Below are 19,167 nucleotides of genomic sequence, written 5' to 3'. Positions count from 1 at the left end.
TGGTTTAACTGAAGTAGACAAAGTGGGGCACTTTCTCCTCTCCCCTTGACTGGAAGCATGTTTTAATTTCAGTGAGCCATTCCAGGGAACTGAGGATGGGTGGGAGTGAAATAAGTTTTTCAGGCATTCATAAAAATGTATGTGGGACAAATTTACCCTCTTACTTTTCTCTACAATTTGACAGGGAGGATCTGCAAAAATATCTTGTGGGAAGTAAGAGAATAAAGACTATTTAAATCCAGTAGTACTCATGTCCCTAAGTCACTTAGAAATGTCTAAAACATCTCCACCTAATAATCTAAATAATAATCAACATGTAAAAATTACATGTTCTCTAAAATGGTGCTTTTCAGAGTGCTTTGTAATCTAGATCTTTAGATAATTTTCTCTCCCTCTCTCATTAACTTTTAGGTTCTTTTATGTGGTTTTATGCTTCTCCAAATAGAATCTTGTGCTGTCTGAAATATTTGCTGAGGGCCAAATTCTGCCTTTCAGTACATGCAGCTTGAATTGAAATCCTGAGTAATACACACAACTACTAGGACAAAAAAAGCTGATTATCTGTTTCAGTGCATGTCTGATTACATTTAAAACAGTATGTGTATTATTTTGATACCTCCTGGACTTTGAAGAACAGCGGTTTGAAAGTACCATTTCAGTTTTTATAAAAATGGTATATTACAATGTGAAGATTAGGTCTCACCTCCTTGTAACAAATAAATTGAGACCAAAATTAAGTGAGTTGCCAGGGTCACCCAATCAGTTAGTGGCAAAGGCTGGTTTAGAGCTCAGATACTGTATGTATTTTTCCCTAATGAACCTAGTTAACCTGGTAGAGGGAATGACGAGAAAAATAATTTGAAACCAAGCGAAACTATCCATAATTACTGCACCACAGGAGAAATTCCATGTAATGTCTGCTCTGTTGTTCCTGTATCTTTGGATGTTTTTCTCCTACATTTTCCATTTTGCAAACAGATGATTCATACTCCTACTACAAACTGGCTACCCAGATGTCTTATACAAATCGTACAATGTTTTAATATAAAAATAAAGTAGGCAAAAAAAGTGCTGTTGGTAGCAAATCAATGACCCCTAGAGAGGACAATTGTCAAAGAAAACAGCAAAACAAGGAAACCTGTGGAAACAAGAGTAACCAATGACATTAGTTAAATCTCGTGAAAGTCCCATGCAATCTGACAGGCAGTTATGGCCCAAATCAGCTTCATCTAAGTGCATGTGCAGTTCTGCCTAACTGTATGGTTACGCCGTGTGGTATTTCTAAGCCAACAAGAGGAACCAGGGCCCCCCTCCATAGTCGGTGCCTTACCCAAAATCTGTAGAAGTGGATAGAAATTGGTGTCTGTGTGATTAAATTGTTTCCATCTAGAAATCACATGCCTGGTGGGTATAGTGTAGTTTATTCAATGTCCCTGCACTTTCGCATAGCTGTCTGCCTTTTCTTTCCTCTCTTTTTTTCTTCTTTCCTCTCCTTTTTCCTTTTTCTCATCTATCAGTACTTAACCTTCAGGTTTCTATTTAGTAAACCTACCAAAGTAGAATCAATAGCATGGTGCTTAATCACACTTTTGGCTGCTCAAGCTGTCAGGTTTGGGTTTGTTTGTAGAAGGGCTCTTGCATGTCTTTCATTTTTTAGCTCTGTTCAGGATGTTCTGTACCAGTCAAACACATTAAGAATCAATATGTTTGCTGTTGCTGATTGTTCGTATCTCATTGTGGTATATATAGTATAAATATAAAATTTCAGAGGTTGGTTCAGAATATCAAGAGAAAAGACAAATCCTTGTACTTTTATGTTCTTTAGCTCTTTTTGTTGCTACGTGAAATCAGCGAGGATCAGCTTTCTAATCTGCTGAGGTAGCTAGGTCACAGTGTAACTACCTGTAAGTAGATGTGAAAATAGTGAGTTTGAGTGTTCTCTGACCACAGAAAATATGGTAAATAAAGCCCAGAATAATACCAGGCAGCTGTGAGTACTGTGTACTGTGAAATCCTTGACAGTCTTCTGGTAGAACAGACTAAGCAAGAGGCCATAGCTCAGTGCCTCAGCTGCAGCTAAGATGCTGTAAGGAAACTGTTTGTTCCTTACAGAAGTAAAATTCGTTTTAGAAACTTGCTTGTATAACAGGTTTGAAGAGGGGACGAAAACAAAACCATGTATGGAGAGTTGAGTGTGCGTATGCTGGTGCAAAAGAGTACATGAAGGTGGCTCCCGACTGATCTCTTGCTCCTTGGACAAAACTGAGGAGAAAGTCTAACAAATGCATCGTTTTGCAGTAAATTAGATCAGATTTCCGCATCTCCGCACTCAGTCTGTGAGCTGACAGTTCAGTAAAATGTTCCCTTGTAAGGTTCACCCTCTTAGGAAAAGGGGCAATAATTCATCATTAGAATTTCAGAGTCCAGGTGTAGATGAAAACTGATGGAGCCTCCAGCGAGGCAGGGAAAGTGCACAGAAGAAGAAAATTTTATCTGAAGCCTAATTCCCTGGTTACAGCAGAGAATAATTAAGATAATATTGCTTCAAGAGTTCTTTAATGATTAAAAATCACATATGCAGAATCCATAAATTGGAGGGCAACAAATTGGAAGGATACAGCGTCAGGGATCTGTTTTGCGTGCGTTGTAGCGGGAAGTACACTGGTGGCACAACAGCAGCCCGGGCAGCCACAGGAGACCAGGCCCATTCCAAGGACTTTGTTTAGATGCAACAAATCATTTGTCTGTTATTAACCCAGAGCTTGTAATTATGCAGATTGCCATAGATTTTCCTGGGCCTGGAAGTGAGATTGAGGGTTGTTCACACTATAGCAGGCAGCTCAGGGCTGGCCATGCATTACTGAACTTGCCACATTTATCATGTTGACTGATGGCAGCAGAAGCAGGTCTCAGGTCCCAGTGGTTAATGTAGTGGGTAATTAACTGTCATTTGCCTAGTAATAGGCTGATGATCAATGGTTTGTGTGGAAACAAATTCTAATCAGGTAGCTGATAAATGCTCAGGGAGCGAGAGCAATTGAAATTGGGGGAAACTATGTCCAGAATTTCAAAATGGCATGGTGGGTTTTTTATTATTATAATTAATGGGAGAAAACTATGTTCTTCATATAAACAGCTTTATCCAAAATTAACAATAGCTAATATAAATCTCACGTGTTTGTTTTGTATGTGGTGGGGAAGAACTAACAGAAAGGAAGGCCTCCTTTCCTTTACATAATTGAAAAATTTTAATATATCTGGTGCTTAGCTGAAGCAGCTTCCGTGGGGTCTCTGGTTTCAGAACTGTGGAAATCTGCACATAGTGGACTCCAGGGTAGTAAATCTTCATCCTTTGCACTGCTGAATGACAATCCCAAATTGTTTCACAGCTCTGCAACATGTAAATTGCAGTTCTGACCATAATGGGTTTCCCCTCTCACACACACAGACACACACCCCATATGCAGGACATGGCTGTAGGAGGCAGTGCAGCCTGCACCCAGTATCCTTTCTGGCAAAGTGCTTGAGCTGTGTCTCAGACATTAGGATGAGACAAACTACCTGACTGCCAAGCTGCTCTCTGAACCTTCTGTCCCGACCCTGAAGTCACTGGGGCCATTCTCTCATCTGTGCTGCTGTTGCAGCCTGATCAGCTTTCCCCGTACAACTAAAGTACTGCCAGCTTCTATACAGACACGAAGGAAGACAGAGCTGGGCCTTGGTCAGTGGGTTTTGTCTTTTCTAGAGCCACCAGCCACAGGTGTGAAGGGCAATGAAGTCCTGTGTCCTTCATCCAGAAGAGGAATGAAAGTCAGAGTGGGCCTTAGATAGCCTTGGCAAAACCCATGCATACTGGAGATAGAACTGGAACTGAATGTTTTACAGAATATTTAAAATCTGTTTAAGTAATCTATAATTTTGTTAATCATGCTTAATGGAAGTAGAAGTTAACTTGAGTCAGTCTAATGGGTGATGATGGTGACAGCCTGGTCCCAGGCCTTCTCCCAGTGATCATGGTAACCAGCAGGTCAGGCAGGAGAGAAAGGGTTGCAGCTTTAAAATAGACAGGCACATATTATGCAGAAAGTACATCCTAAGTAGAAGCAGAAGGTGAAAGGATTTGGAATTAAGTAGGCTTGTTGGTAACCCATGAAATTCAGTAAAATGGAGGGATGTGATTAAAAACTGTATTCATTTTTATGTTACCAAACTGAATTTTCTACAGAGCACCTTTGAATTCATTAGTTTAGAACCGCTTTTAATTTGGTGTTTCCCTTGAGAGCCATTATATTTTTCTGCTGTCAGCCTGATGTTGAGGAAAAAAAGAAAACTGGCAGATGTGGCGTTTTCATCTAGTGTGCTTCATAGTTAAAAACAGCATTAACTGCTATGCACAAGCAGAGCATTACTTTTAATAATCCATCACAACTATTAAGTAGTTTAAATAAACTTAGTTTCAAAGATTGCTGCCATGTAGAGCTAACGTATTTTTTCTTGTTCATTATAATCCATCTATGTTACAAAAGGATGCATATGTGTGATTTTTTTTGTAATACACCCACTTGAAAAGTCCTGAAAAATCTTTAACAAAGAGAATTTGAAAAAATTTATATAGATGTCTGGCAAAAACAGCATTTCATATTGTTCTTACAGTATTTTATACTTCTACTCCTGATGTGACTATATATAGTTTACAGCCTCATTTACTTTAATGTGCTACCTGAATAACATAATCATAGCAATAACTATGGTATAGGGTTGTAAGGTGCATGAACCGCTAATGCTTTCTGACGATTTAAATGACTTGTTCATAAAATGTTCTTTTAATAATAGTGGTAAAGCTTTTAGCACTAGATGTCAAAAATGCGAAGAATATTGGCTTTTTCAAGTGTTATTTCTTTTCTAGCTAAAGTGTGTTTTAATAATAAATAGCACCAAAAGCCAAGGTTATGTGACTCTCGTCTGTACGGCACGATCCAAGCAGAAGACTCTTCCCACATATGCAAACAGCTTGACCTCTGTCCGCACAGTTATGTAACATCCCTAATGTGTTTACTATTTCTTTGTTTAGTTTAACAAGATGTTCCTTTTATCCAGAAAGGTCAGTATAACCTGCAGAAGAATAACATCACAATAGGTGTGATATTAGTTTGTCACTGCTTCATAACGCTCTCCCTAGCAAAAGGGACTAGTCCTTTCTATTGTAAATTGTGCAGACTTGGACCACCAAACACCAGCCTTTCCAAAGGGAGGTGTGCAGGGAAGTCTGTCAAAAAACTACTGGGGGAATAAAAAAAAAAAGTCTGGATTTCTTTTCGGTTAATCATCTTCAGGAATATTTTTCTTTTTGTATCTTCAGGTTATTTGGTGTTACAGGAAACTGCGCTGCCTGCAGTAAGCTCATACCTGCTTTTGAGATGGTGATGAGAGCTAAGGACAATGTTTATCATCTGGACTGTTTTGCATGTCAACTTTGTAACCAGAGGTAAGAGAATTTCTTGGATCTGTTCCATATGCTAAGCGTTGATTCAGCTCTGGTGTGGACATACTTTCAAGTGAAGATGAAACATCTACCAGTAGTGGAAGCCCAAGATTAAGACATGGATACTTTTCCTGGGACTGATGCAGAACATCTTGTATGACCTTGGCCAGAAAACTTTTTGTGCCTCAAATCCCACACCAATAAACAAGAATAATGTTGCTTCCTCTGCTTTGAAAGGCTGTCTGTCAAGTTTAATTAATTAATATTTATAAAAGACTTTGAGATCCCTTGCTGTAGAATAGAGAGCCTTATTATTTGTCACTGAATTTCATTTGAATTCTTCATTTTTGTCACACATAATTCTTTTAAATTACGTATTGTTTCTTCCTGTTGCTAGAACTGTAGCCAGTTCAATTTAAAAGACATTGTTCCCACCATTTTCTCTGTAGTGGCACTGGACTTCCTATGCCCTATTTTTATTTCCACCTCCTAACTGTAAATTACAGAAATCTGAGGATCCAAACCTGACACTTTGTTCTGAGGAGTCACACATTTGGTACAGTTGTAGACCAAAGTTCAAAAATGGTAAAATTATAAAAACTAAATTTTTCAGAGGCGTATATAGCCCAACTTTTAGTAACTACATTCAGAGTGATGGCAAAATCCTGTTAGAGATTTCACCAGAAGCTCTGTTTCTGACTCCAATTTACAACTCTGTCTTTAGCAGCTTTGCCATTGACTTCTACGAGGTCTAGGAAAAGATAGAACCAATTATGTCCACTCCTTAACGTACCCATTATGTTTTTTCAATTATTACATGATCCTATTCCTATTTAGAGTTTTATAGCCTTTTTTTTTTCTTTTTTTTTTTTTCATTTTCAAGTGGGAAGAAAACTGAGATGGGTATTTCTAGAGATGTAACAAAAAATATAGGAAGATAGTAGTCTTAACACGACAAAGTTAGATACAGCTCTAAAATAACCTTTCCTAATAACTCACCTTGTCCTACAGTGTATTATTTTGTAACACTATAGTCATTTAAAAATCAAACATCCCTAAAGAACCATAAAATGTACAGCTGCTAATAAGTGTAGCACACTACAATTACGCTCTTTAAAAAAAAGCCAAATTGACCTTTTTCATCATGTTGCATGGGAAATTAAAATACCAGGCAAGTAATAACCACTGCTTAAACTATATAATAATGCAAAGTAATTATAGGTTCTAATGCTATTTAAAGTCCTATATCAATTTTGTCTTGCCACAGAACTAAAAGGCTGTATTCCAAGTAAAGCAGGCAGAGCCTCCCAGTAGTACCCACTCAAGTAAGACACACACACGCTTAGATTTCGTTTCTTAAACCCTTCACATCCTTGTTTCTGCAAACCACTGTTCTAGTATCATTATTAAAGTGCCTAATATATTTCTGTTGTTCGCTTCATTTATTACATGCCATAATGGGACTGCATATCTTTAGTGTTGGTTATGCACAATTAGCACTTAGTTATTGTCTTGTCACTTCAGCCCATACAAGACAAACTTCTTTAATGTAAGAAGTCAGCTAATCTTCATCAGTCAAGCAAAGCAGACAGTGTTTGGTACCCTGAGTACAAAAGATTTTCATCATAGTTAGTACTCTTGGATCTGAGGAAGTGAACTTTGTTTTTCTTTCCCCAAAAAACAAAGATGTTGTGATTATTTTTAATATTCTTCCTTTACCATAGCAAGTGTGAACTAATGTACAATTTCACTTTGCAGCTAATATGCGTCATACTGTGCCCTAAGGCCACTGACTCCCACTGGGGAAGTGCTGTTAGGTGCTTCTGAAGTGGAGCATGCCAGGGACATTTAATAATTCTTAGCCGTGTCATCCCTGAGCCTTCAATCTAGTCTCTTATTTGATTTTTGTTTTGCATGTAGTTTGGGCAAGTGGTTGCCAAAATAGTCTTATGAGAGCCTTAGGCTTGGATCAAAGGAATTGATTTACCTGAAATACAATCGAGTTCATCTACTCAAAACAGAGAGCAGTTCCAGAAGTTTCAAAGAATTTCAGAAATTCTCAAAAGTGGCCCTAATCCTGATTATATTGCAATAGCTCTCAAGGAGCCTAATAAAACATACTGCCTGTAGGGTACCTTTCTTCCTCACAATTTGAGTCTAGTGGCACACTGAAGAATTAATTTTGTTGTTTTTTATAATAAACTTTATTTCATGGATACCCCAACTTAGCTCTTCTGTGTTTCCTATGGCAAAGCATTCAATTGACTACACTCGTTCATAAACGGCTTTAAATCTTTTGTTTTTCATTACTTGTATAACAACAATAAAAACTACAAATGTTGGACACCTGACCCATTTATACATATATATTTATATATTATTTTATGAAACCTCTTTCTTTTGTTTTAAATTGAATAATTTCAGTCATCATGCCATTAACAACTTCTGTTGCCATTCTCAGCTGCTTTTTTTCTTCCTCTAGTTAAAATAGACCAATGAAAATCAAACAGCAGATTTCAGATGAGGATCAGTTTACAACATAGCAATTTAATGTTATTTCTTAATCCATGCTGCCCCTTGTATGCAAAATAATCTTCTTGAGCTGACTTAGATCTACTCCTCATTTTCACTCCAGCTACTACCCCTAATGTGTTATTTATTGAAGAGGAATATATATATATATATATTCAATCACATTAGAAATATCCAGAAATCAGCAACAGAACTAGCAAAGATCACCAACTATTGCCAAATGTACATGTTTATTTTGACCTTATGCCCCACTTTCACATTCTCTTTCCCCATTAAATTTTAAATCCTTTGGGATATTCTTCATGTTGACACAAATATACTATATCTGGAGCACTACTGTAAAGCATATAATACTGTCAGTTGCGTTCTACATTTGAGAGTTTTGACATTTTCACTTCTTGTCTACCATTAAGATTTTTTTTTTCGTAACAATATATGCAATATTCATAAGCAGACTAAATCATTTCTTCAGTTTGCAGTTTACATTCACTTTGTGTTTGCCCATGGTGAATGTCTTCTGTCATGTTGTGCCTGGTTGTTCCTTCTAATGCTCTCTGCCTTCCAAGCTAACTACTAATTATATTAACTTTCATCACGCTGATCCTTGGGGCAGCCAGCTCTTCAGGCTTGCTATCATATGACCCTTATATTCCTGTCCTTCAAACAGTTGATCATGGCCTTGTGAGAGAGGGGCCTGCCTATTATCAGTGCTTTTTGAGGAAGATTTGGTGATTTTTCTGCTTTCGTGCACAGCTTCACTGTTTTCTTTATTATTTTTGAGTACCCACAACTCACCATCTAGCTCTAGTCTCAGTGTGGATGGTAATCAGAACTCATTGATTTCTGAGGACTCTTGTTTGGGCCATAAACACCCTCTCTGAACTAACTTGTAAGGTGCCTGCCCCATTTTATTGGCCTCCCAAAGCTAGATTTTTCAGAGTGAGAGGAAAACCTCGTTGTCTCACATGATGTACTCTGAGAACATAGGCTGTAGACAGGACTTCAGACACAGACAGAACTATAAGGGATCTCCTGAGCCACCAAATCCAGTCCCCTCACATCTAGTAGGCACTATGTCATGTTTTCCCTTTAATGAAGTTATTCAGCTCTAGCATCTAATTGCTCTGTACACCAGTTTTTGACATCTTCACCATTGTTTTTTCTTTCTACCAATGCTTAAAATTGTAGGGATTTTATGACTATCAAGCTTTGCTGCTAGCCTAAACATTTTAGCATCCCTTTATCTTTCATGTCTTTGTCTACCTTTTTCCTAATATAAGTTTTTCCATCTCTTAAATACCTGCAGAGCTTAGTGACCATCATCTTAATGGTGTGGATGCTCCCCTTTCTTTTCTGTGACCACATTAAACTTCTCCTCAGAAGTACTTCTTCTCGCTTTGTCCGTAGCCCACATAGTGGATTTCTGCATAAAATTTAAAGGAAAAATATATGGGAACCACTGGAAAAATAAACTTGTAAACAGACACTGCCTTTCACACTTTGTCAGGTTGCATGTGTGTGACTAGCAAAATGGAGTGGAAAATCTTGCAAGTGGGCTTAGCTGTGCCTTTGCTTGACACTTCTGACTACAGCGATGATCTCAGCCTGCCTTTGGCTTTCCCACTTTCCAGAGTTTCAGTGTCCTTCCTTTCACTCTTTGCCGGCTGCTTTAGCAGCTTGTTCCATACTGCTGCCATAATTTCTGTCTGCCTTCTGAAGTCAACTTGGGGTATGGTTTAAAACCCCCATCTGCTATCACTGAGGGGCATTTAAATGAAAAGCTCTACCCTTCTATCTGAAACAGCCTTTATTTTAATGGGCACTGTACTGAAAATAGTTACATACTCATTCGAATCACTGTCCTGATGTAGCTGTAGACACTTACCTCTGGTAGAAAATGTAAAATGCCCACACAATGCTGCCTTTGTTCTCTGTCTATGTGGAGGGGGGGAGGGGGCTGTGTAATGCTAGGGCTGTATTTATCTAACCACCAATGTTAGATTTTTGTGTGTGCTCATTTTATAAATTCTAAAAACCTCAATACAGTTTATTTTCATTGACTGCCTCCTCTAAATTCAGGATAAAAATTAATACATTCACCATACTAGCATTTGGAAAAACAATACATGAAAAGCACACCAAGTTTGTCGCTGTAAGTTGAACTATTTGGTTCTATGCATTGTACTATATATCTGGTGTATATACAGTACATCTTACTAGTAAAAATGTACAAATCCAGCCATAGCTTACACTTTTCCAGCCTTTGATAATAAACGGACTTTTTGACAGAACCCTAAAATTAGTAAACCCTAAGTGTGGACTGATGAATGGTGATATACAAGAGTGGTTTGGTGCTCTTGGTTGGTGCATACAGATTAACATTAATTTGAGTTATACTGGAAACAAATTGGCTTTAAAAAAAAACAGGAAAGGAAGAAAAACAGAAGACAAGTTACATCCCCGAGTGCAAAAAGCAGAGTGGAAGGGTGTGGGTGGACTAAGTCTGTGCTTTCTTTATCCTAGAGGAAAACAACTAGATGCTTCCAGATTTTGTTTCCATCTACAATGACAAAGTTGCGATATTACCGGAGGAGGCACTTCACACACAGCCATCTTTGTTCACAGCAATATTTCTCTCACTTTTCTAAGTCTTCAATATCTTGACATGCATCCTGTACATCAGAAAAGATGACAGACAGCAGTGAGATCCCCTTAAATGTCTGTTCTGAACAATGAAGTAGCTATTTCTCAAAATGGAAGTTTTATACTACTTGTGATTAGTCTAGGCACACCTTCCCCTCCAAACAAGGTGATAACAGAGGTCATTTAATAATATAAATGGCCCTCCTTTTGCCATTGTAAAATATGACAGGAGTTGTAGGATGTCGCTTAATTATAATGGTCATTCTACTAATGTCACAGTCATGTCAAAAGTAGTACTATCAATTTATGCTTGTAAGTCCAATCTGGCATGTTAATGCAGTCTATTGTATATTTTCCCCGTTCATCTTGCGCGCCTATTAAATAAATTGGGCGAGGGTTTTAGGGAAGGCTGAAGACTACCATCTGCCTGCTAGAAGAGTAATAGTCTTGCCTCATTATATACTCCTGACCCAGTTGCATCTCAATATGCTCCTTGACTCCATTTGATATATGTGCCCAAATTGTGCCCTGATTTACATCCTATGTCAATTCCATGACAAAAAAAGCTTGCTGGAGGTGGAAGGCTAGGCTTGAATTTACCCTTCCATTTTAAACCTGACCAAGGTTTAAATCCTGGTGTGTGCAAAACCAATCTGAAGTAGTTGTAAGATTTAGCTCTGACTTCAGAAGAGGCTAAATCTGTTCTTCAGAGTCACGTAAGGTTGAAAGTGTGGAACAGGATGGACAGAATTTGTCGCATTTCATTCATCGCCTTGCCTTGTCGTATTGTACTCAGGAGCATAGATGTTTTTCACCTGGTGCTTACCTCTTTGTCACCTAACGAATGCATAATTCACACATTTAAAACCCAGGGGCATATGCAAGCCTCAGCGCTGGTCTTTGCCAAAGTGTTTTGGGCACTGAGCTTGCACAGTGTGAAAGCGGGTGCAGAATTTGGACCATAAGTATGGCAAGTAACAGGCTGCCCCCAAGGGCACAGAGGATCACCCACAGCATGCAGACCCAGCCCGAGATGAACCCAGAGAGTGTCCTACCATGCAAACAGATCCCCTCCCCACAGGTTATCACACAGCCAAACCTGTTTAGACAGGCCACAGGCAGCCTCTCTGCAAGATAGCTGCACACTTGGAAGGTAAATGATTTGTGGAACTGTGTGTGTTTAAAGCCACTCATGCATATAGCTGTCAAATGCCATGTAGACATAGGTAGAGCATTTCTGGCTCGACATATTAACATAGCAAAAGCAAAATACATTGACACTTTTTATTGGGAAAGGCGTCCTGACTCCCTCATGTAGCTGCTGTAGTTTAATTCAAACTGTGGCACTTCTCTGAGGGCTGAAAAACAAAATGCTTCAGCCAGGATTTTGATTCAAGCAGTATCATAAGAAGCTGTACATGAAAGTACTGCCATGCAAGTGAATTGCACTTCAGCAATGTATTTTTCCATTGGATAAATATTTTAAACCAATTATTCTGATTATGTTGGATCACAAAGGAATATGTAGCTGAATAACATTCCCAGGTCATTCAGTCAGTGGGTTATGCAGAGCAGGCAGAGGTGGTTGTCTCCCCAGCTGACAGTTGGATGGAAGTCTCAGGTGCAAACCTCATCAGTAATTGTTGGGATCACTGTGACGGAGTCACTGATTTGCCCCAATATCTCATTCCCTCTGCTTCAGTCCATATTAACCAGTACATTCATTTAAAAGAAATTAAGAAAGATTTTATTATTATTATTATTATTATTATTATTATTATTATTATTATTATTATTATTATTATTATTATTATTATTATTATTATTATTTTAAGGTGGTTTTCCTTGAGAAAAAAACTCTTTTAGTTATTAGCACTAGGTTAAGACTCCTTTACCTAATCTAACAAAATGCACAAAAGAATTCCTGTCCAGAGTGCTGTTGATGGACAACAACGCATAAGGTGGAAACTAGAGAAACCCCCAAAGAACTTGTTTGCTTTAAGAATTCTTCATTTCAACACATCTACTCAAAACACTTTTCTGTTGTTGGCAGCCTAATATACCAGGATTGGGGTGGGAAGGGCAGAAGGAACCTGTAAATTCTATAAAACTGTCTTGACCATAAATAACTTAAAGATTTCGGGATCATTCCATAATCTCTATTTTCAATCATCATCAGCAGCAGGCAGTAATCCTACAGAAAAAAAGTCCACAAATAAACAAACCAATTTTCCTTTAAGAGCAGAGCTAATTCTTTTCAATCCACTTTTTTATTACACTATTTTCCCTCTATCTATTTAGCTAGCATAAGGATAAATTTCCAAAGCTACCCAGTTGGAAAATAAATGGGTTCACTGTTTGTCTAGCATTCCAATCTTCACAAATGTAAATCAGTCCAACTGCTACTCATTTAAACCTCCAACTTCACAAAACATTAAAGGACTGCTTTCAATACACAATTTAATCTGTGACAATTCACCAAGATTTCTGCTTGAACATCATTAGGAATTGACTATCTGATAAAGAGAGACCACTATCTGAGGTCACACAGGTCAACTTGTGTAATTTACGTAGTTTTACTGGGTCAACTACAGCAGACACCACTATTTGAAGGTTAAATTGTTACAATTAAATACATATACAGCTATTCCCATAGCTACTCTGTTGTTAAATCTACCGTAAACAACACAAGCATTTATATCTGACCCTAATTGTGTCCAAGATGTCACCATTTGAAAATTATACAAAAAAGGACATTATAATCTGTTACACATTAAACAATACTTTATGTAGTGAGATCTGTAATTAGCTGGTAGAAACTGGTTTCATTTATTCACATCGGTGTTAAGGGGTTCATTTAGGTTACTTTCTTTCATTTTAATTGGAATAATGTGAGCAGTGCCTCCCAATATATTTTATAGCTGGAGAGTTCACTATAAACAAAGGAATGTAACCCTGCCAAGGCAGTCACTAGGGAAACTGTTTTTCTATACATTGGCCCTATTCACTTGTTCCTTAAGCATCCTCAAGAACACCGGCTTTGCTGGGGGGAAGGGTTGAGGGGGTGTCTGTGAAGAGCCTCCTTACACTCAAGCATACTGCTTAGCTAGGAAATACTACTTTGCTCGAAGTTTGAAGCCAGACAGCCAGGAGAGCTAGTGTTACGTGATTTTCCTACCCATCAGAGAAAATCAAATGAAATAATTCATAGCATTTTGTAGCGATTGGATCATTTTGATGCACATAATAGTATAAAACTATGTATACTGATACCACAAGAGAGAAAGTAGTTAGCTGAGTGACTAAATTTATAATCAATTCCTACAGGGAAAAAAGAAAAAAAAAAAAAAAGGAAAAAAAGGTCTCTCTGCATACCTGTGTGTCTCTAGTTTGCATTACAATATATATAAAGCTGTGTTTATACCAGAAAGGATTCTCATAAACACTCGTTTAAATCAATTCTAGTAAAATATTCAACTGAAATATAACAAGAAATTCCTATTGCTATGTCTGTACAATATAAATATAATGCACGTCAGATGGGCATTCTACTGTCTATGATCACTTTGTTTTCCTTCTGATTTGTGTGAAAGCAGTACATTTACTTTTCAATCAACTCAGTAGCCTTGGCTATTTATTCTGTTTTATCTGTGTGCTGGTGACCTGATCCAGGACTCCCACATTCTTCAGTGGGCTTTGAATGAAGCCTTTGGCTGAGAAAGCAAAAGCACTTGCATGCACCACGTTTCTTGAAAGCCCAGAATTGATTCTGCTACCAGAGTGATGTCTCTGCTGGGCTTTCACATACATGTCTATGTCAGTGTGTCTGTCTGTGCTGCAACAGACAGCAGAAGTGTGAGCCCTGTGGTGGGCACAACAAAACCGTGAACACTTGTTGTACATTCCTTACGTGTAAGATCACATCGTATCATTCATTTTGAAACTACCTTCTTTTTTTTTTTTTTCTACTTTTGTTGTAATTTCAGATTTTGCGTTGGAGACAAATTTTTCCTGAAGAACAACATGATTCTGTGCCAGACAGACTATGAGGAGGGTTTAATGAAAGAAGGTTATGCACCCCAGGTTCGCTGATCTGATGCCACATCATTAAGAATACAAAGCACTAAGTTCTTTTATCTTTTTTGCTCAACATGTATATAAGAAATGACACAGGAACCTACTGAATAGCGTAGATATAGGGAGACAGAATGGTTGCGTGAAATAAAAGGCGGACTGCATCTGTATGTAGTGAAAATTGCTCCAGTTCAGAGTTGAATGTTAATTAAAAAGGTACTGTACATACAGCTGAATTCTTTTTGCTTGCTATTGGGATTTTTGTTTTTTTTTTGTTGTTGTTTGTTTGTTTCTTTTTGTGTCATTTGGCATGAGATGTTTATTTTGGACTATTGTATATAATGTATTGTAATATTTGAAGCACAAATGTAATACAGTTTTATTGTGTTACCATTTGTGTTCCTGTTTGCTTCTTTGTATTGTTGCATTTAGTACAATCAGTGTCTAAACTTACTGTATATTTATGCTTTCTGTATCTACCAGCTATTTTAAATGAGCTGTATCTTTCTAGTAAAAAGAATTAAAGAGCAAATCCCAACCCTTATGCTACACTTAGAGCTTAAGAATAATGTTTACATTAAAACTATTTAGAAAACTAATAACTCTAGCAGCACCTGCTGCTAATGATGCTATGGTTAAGGGTCTATCAGCACTTCTGTTATAAGCCTCTATTTTTCAGGGGTTAAGCATCTGCTGTTTAATTGCATAGATTTTCCTCAAAGAGCACTTTTATTTTACTACAAAATTTTCAAAAACAAATCTGACTGGTTTGGGATATATTATAAAAAGTGCAAAAGTTAATGATTTGGGGTACTGCTTTTGTTCTTCTCAGGCATTCAGAATGCCTGGATTTGATTTTTAATTTAGCTGGAAATTATGTCCTAATGCAAACCAGTGCCTCTGGGTACCTTATTTTATATATATATATAAATATATATATGTTATTTTTCTGAATGCCTTTAATTTGAGGGTGGGGAAGAAAGAGAGAGTACTTCTGTTTATGTACATTACAAAAATTTCTTAAAATTTGATGTGATTCTGCTTTTTTCTTCTCTCTCTCTCTCTCTTTTTTTTTTTTTTTTTTTCTTTAAAGTCAGGTTTTAACCCTGAAGTTTTCTGAGTTTGTGTCCTCAGAAAACCCTGGAAAAGTGTTCAACTAAAAGGCACTGTAAACAGCCCCCTCCAAGGGTCTATTTACACTAAGGAAAGGACCCTGTGCTGACACTAGGAGAGTGGCTGGTCACTAGGTACCCACCTCAGTGAATGCTGAAAGTAATTTAAATGCTGGCGTAGATGGGACAAAACTTTGAAGTACCAGTGCAGAAAGCGAGAGCTACCACACTCAACTACACAGGTACTTTGCTGTCTACACCAACTTGCTACAGGTTTGTCCCATCGATACTGGCAATTAAAATCCTTTTGACAGAGGGGGAGTCACTCCTGACAGCTACTGTTGCCAGTCTGCCCATTTTCTAGGAGAGTCGGACCTGTGTTTTTAAAGCCATGAAGCTATTGCATCAGCAGGATGTCCTTAAGTGCTCATACCCCTGACAGAGCTTACAGGTGTTTGGCAAAGGAAAGCAAGATGAATGTTTAAAAAGTTGTTAAATGCATATTTAATTCTTTTCTCTTTGCCACTGTAATCTATCTCACCAGGAAAACAGCCTGCATTTGAAAAACAACATTAAAAACGAAAAAAAAAAACCAACACACTACATCCTACTTTGCTATGAAGCTGAGCTCTTGCTTTTATTTAGCCTGAGAACCCTCATCTCTGCTGAAGTTCAGTGCTGTCTTTCCTGGCTCTTCCTGTCCCATTGTGCAGTTTCAACGTGTTTTTCCTGGGATAGGGAAAGAAATTTGTAATGCAGTGGGGTAATTCCTCTAGCGTGTGGTTTTAAGTACGATGCTCAGTGGATTGATTTAGAAATGGATATTTAGTTCTAATGACTATTGTTACAGTGTGGTTTTGTTTCTGGCTGTGAACCCTTTAAAAATAAGCATGGCTCACAACACTTGGCTTTACTCATGCAGGACCAGCAAGACGTGAATAGACTCGTCCAGGTTGCTAATTAGAAGAAATAGTTCCACATAGCTTTTCAAATTAGATTTAGCCCTGTTTTGAGAGCTACCTTCCTTTCTAACCATGAGTACAAGCCTCTCTTCCACTTCCTTCCACAGCCACTTTATGTCTGAGACACTGAAGTAGCAGAGGTACTACTAGGCTCTTCCAGATTCTCTTCAAGTGCAATAAACTTTTTGTCCTCTCTGTGAAGGTGAGGATGGCTGGAAGGGGAAAAATACTATCGTATTTTGATTCTGATTTTCTCCTACAGCCAGTGTTGTTTCTTCCAGATAGAAACCAGAAAGAGCTCTTTTCAGCTTCCCACTAGCAGACTACAGAGTAGACAGAAATCCCTAGTCTGGAAATAGGGCTGGGGAACAGGAAATACAGGACCTTAGTTCTGTCTTTGACTTGCTGTAAGCATGTGCAAGTCACTCAACTTCTCTGTGCCTCAATTGTCCCCATCTGCCAAATGGGGCTAATACATACGCTGCTTTTGTAAAGCATTTCAGCTCTTTAGAAAATCAAGAGCTATGCATGCAAACGTTACTAGGACATTCTGGGAAATGCAGAGCATTCATACATGCAGTAAGCAACCATAGATCTGAGCTGGGAGAGCACCAAAACCAACTAATCCTGCAAAAGGTTTGTTGGGGATGAAGGCAACTACATACTAGTAGACCTATACATGCTCTAGCACTCTACCACAAAGTGCCATTGCTCGGCTCTGTGCAGGGTAAGTGAAGAGAGTGGAATGGAAAAACAGCAGCTCATTGTTACATGCAGTGTTACATGTACTCTTACATGCATTTGTGCGTTTTGTGATGTATGCTCAAAATGGGAAAGAGAAGGGTGATCCTGCTGTGAAGGAAAAAATACGACTCACTGTTCTATCAGTCAATTGATGTAAAGATAAAAAAGTGTTGATATATACATTTGAAGTGCTGCAATGTGATGGTTTGGCATTGCTTTGAGCACTTTGAGTTTATGTATCTTAATCACATTGGTATCTAAAATTAGTATGCAGAGGATACAAATTAAATGTAAATGTAAGGTAGGTCAAAGATCGATTACACATTTCCTGATATTTCAATCTTCCATGTTGCCTAGCTTTTAATAACTGGGGGTTAATTATTTAATGGAAACATTTACAACACCACTGCAATATAATATCATAAGAAAATATTAAAAGACAGATTATCTGCCAGGCCACCTTATTGATCTTCTTGACTAAAGCCTAGACCATTCCTTTGGGTTCCTTTTATTTTTATTTACCTTAGGTTTCCTTCTCCATCACTGTGTGTCAACATGCTCTATCTGTATACAGCAAAATGTTCTGCTAGTGACCATTGTTCAGTGTATGCTTATTTGCCAGACAAGATTGTTTCCACTTGTATCTACTATCTTTAAAGTATTTTATCTCTGTCTTTACAGATCTCTTAAGTTTAGCCAGTGACCAAAAAAAAAAAAAAAATCACACAAAAAAAAAACAACCACCACAACCACAACTCACTATTACTCTTGAGCTGCTGTTTTTTCAGCCATGTGGAGAAGTACATATTATCAGACCTTGATTTTCCATTGTAGAAAGCTCTGCCAACCACAGCCTGCTGTGTCTGTTATGTGCCACAATTGATGAAGAATCAAGACAGCCTGGATTCTGCAGGAGCAATGACCAGGGCTAAGAGTTGATCTGTTCCATAATTGTACTTTTTATCTTGCTTACTTTGTTTTCTTTTATAAGCACATCATCTTACCTCTTCCTACGACCCTCCCAAAATGCTCAAATTTATGCTCATGTAATGTAAATAAAATTCATCCTCCACCCCCTCAAGATGTTCTTAATTGCCTACATATAAACCGACTTGAGAAAAATAGATTGAGAAGTGGTCAATGAAAAGGGAGAATGTGGGGGAAAGAAACAAACAGGGACTCTGGTAGGTTTTAGCCTGTACAGACAAAGTACTTTAAAGGCTTTTTTCAACATAATATACAGCAGCTTCTTATAATTTTCTCAGCAGTAGGTAGTTTACAGTCATCTGTACCTAGAACAAATCTTGTCAAAAATGAAGGTCTGTAGTGATTGCTGGGTATAATTTTATACATTTAGCTGATTCTTCTGAAAGCTTCCACTGTGCTGCTGTTGTCAGACTAAATTATCAATTTAGCCATTTGTTGTTTAATGAATAAAAAACTCCTATGGCATTGGAGATGTTGTGGTTTCAATAAAGCAAAAGCTTTAACAACTCAAACTACAGAAAGCAAAGTGTGTACTGTATATAAGAACAGTGTTTTTATTCTTTTAAATACCACTTTAGATAAAAAAGCCAATTACATATTCACTTAATACATTTCTCCTACTTCAGTCCAA

The 19,167-nt window shown here is 37.8% G+C and overlaps 1 protein-coding gene across 7 annotated transcripts in view; it reads left to right on the top strand.

Moving 5' to 3' along the window:
• LMO3 (LIM domain only 3) overlaps positions 1-18,630 on the top strand; it is a 66,488-nt gene extending 47,858 nt beyond the window's left edge. For all 7 annotated transcript variants that reach the window (XM_013097123.5, XM_013097120.5, XM_013097119.5 and 4 more), the window contains 2 exons: positions 5,360-5,485; positions 14,644-18,630. In XM_013097123.5, the coding sequence (XP_012952577.1) occupies positions 5,360-5,485; positions 14,644-14,749 (232 nt within the window). In that variant the 3' untranslated portion in view covers positions 14,750-18,630. The remainder of the gene's footprint in view (positions 1-5,359; positions 5,486-14,643) is intronic.
• The last annotated feature ends 537 nt before the right edge of the window (positions 18,631-19,167 follow it).

Source organism: Anas platyrhynchos, chromosome 1 (genome assembly GCF_047663525.1).
Source record: "Anas platyrhynchos isolate ZD024472 breed Pekin duck chromosome 1, IASCAAS_PekinDuck_T2T, whole genome shotgun sequence".
Taxonomy (NCBI): domain Eukaryota; kingdom Metazoa; phylum Chordata; class Aves; order Anseriformes; family Anatidae; genus Anas; species Anas platyrhynchos.
This window is presented reverse-complemented; position numbering and strand designations above follow the sequence as displayed.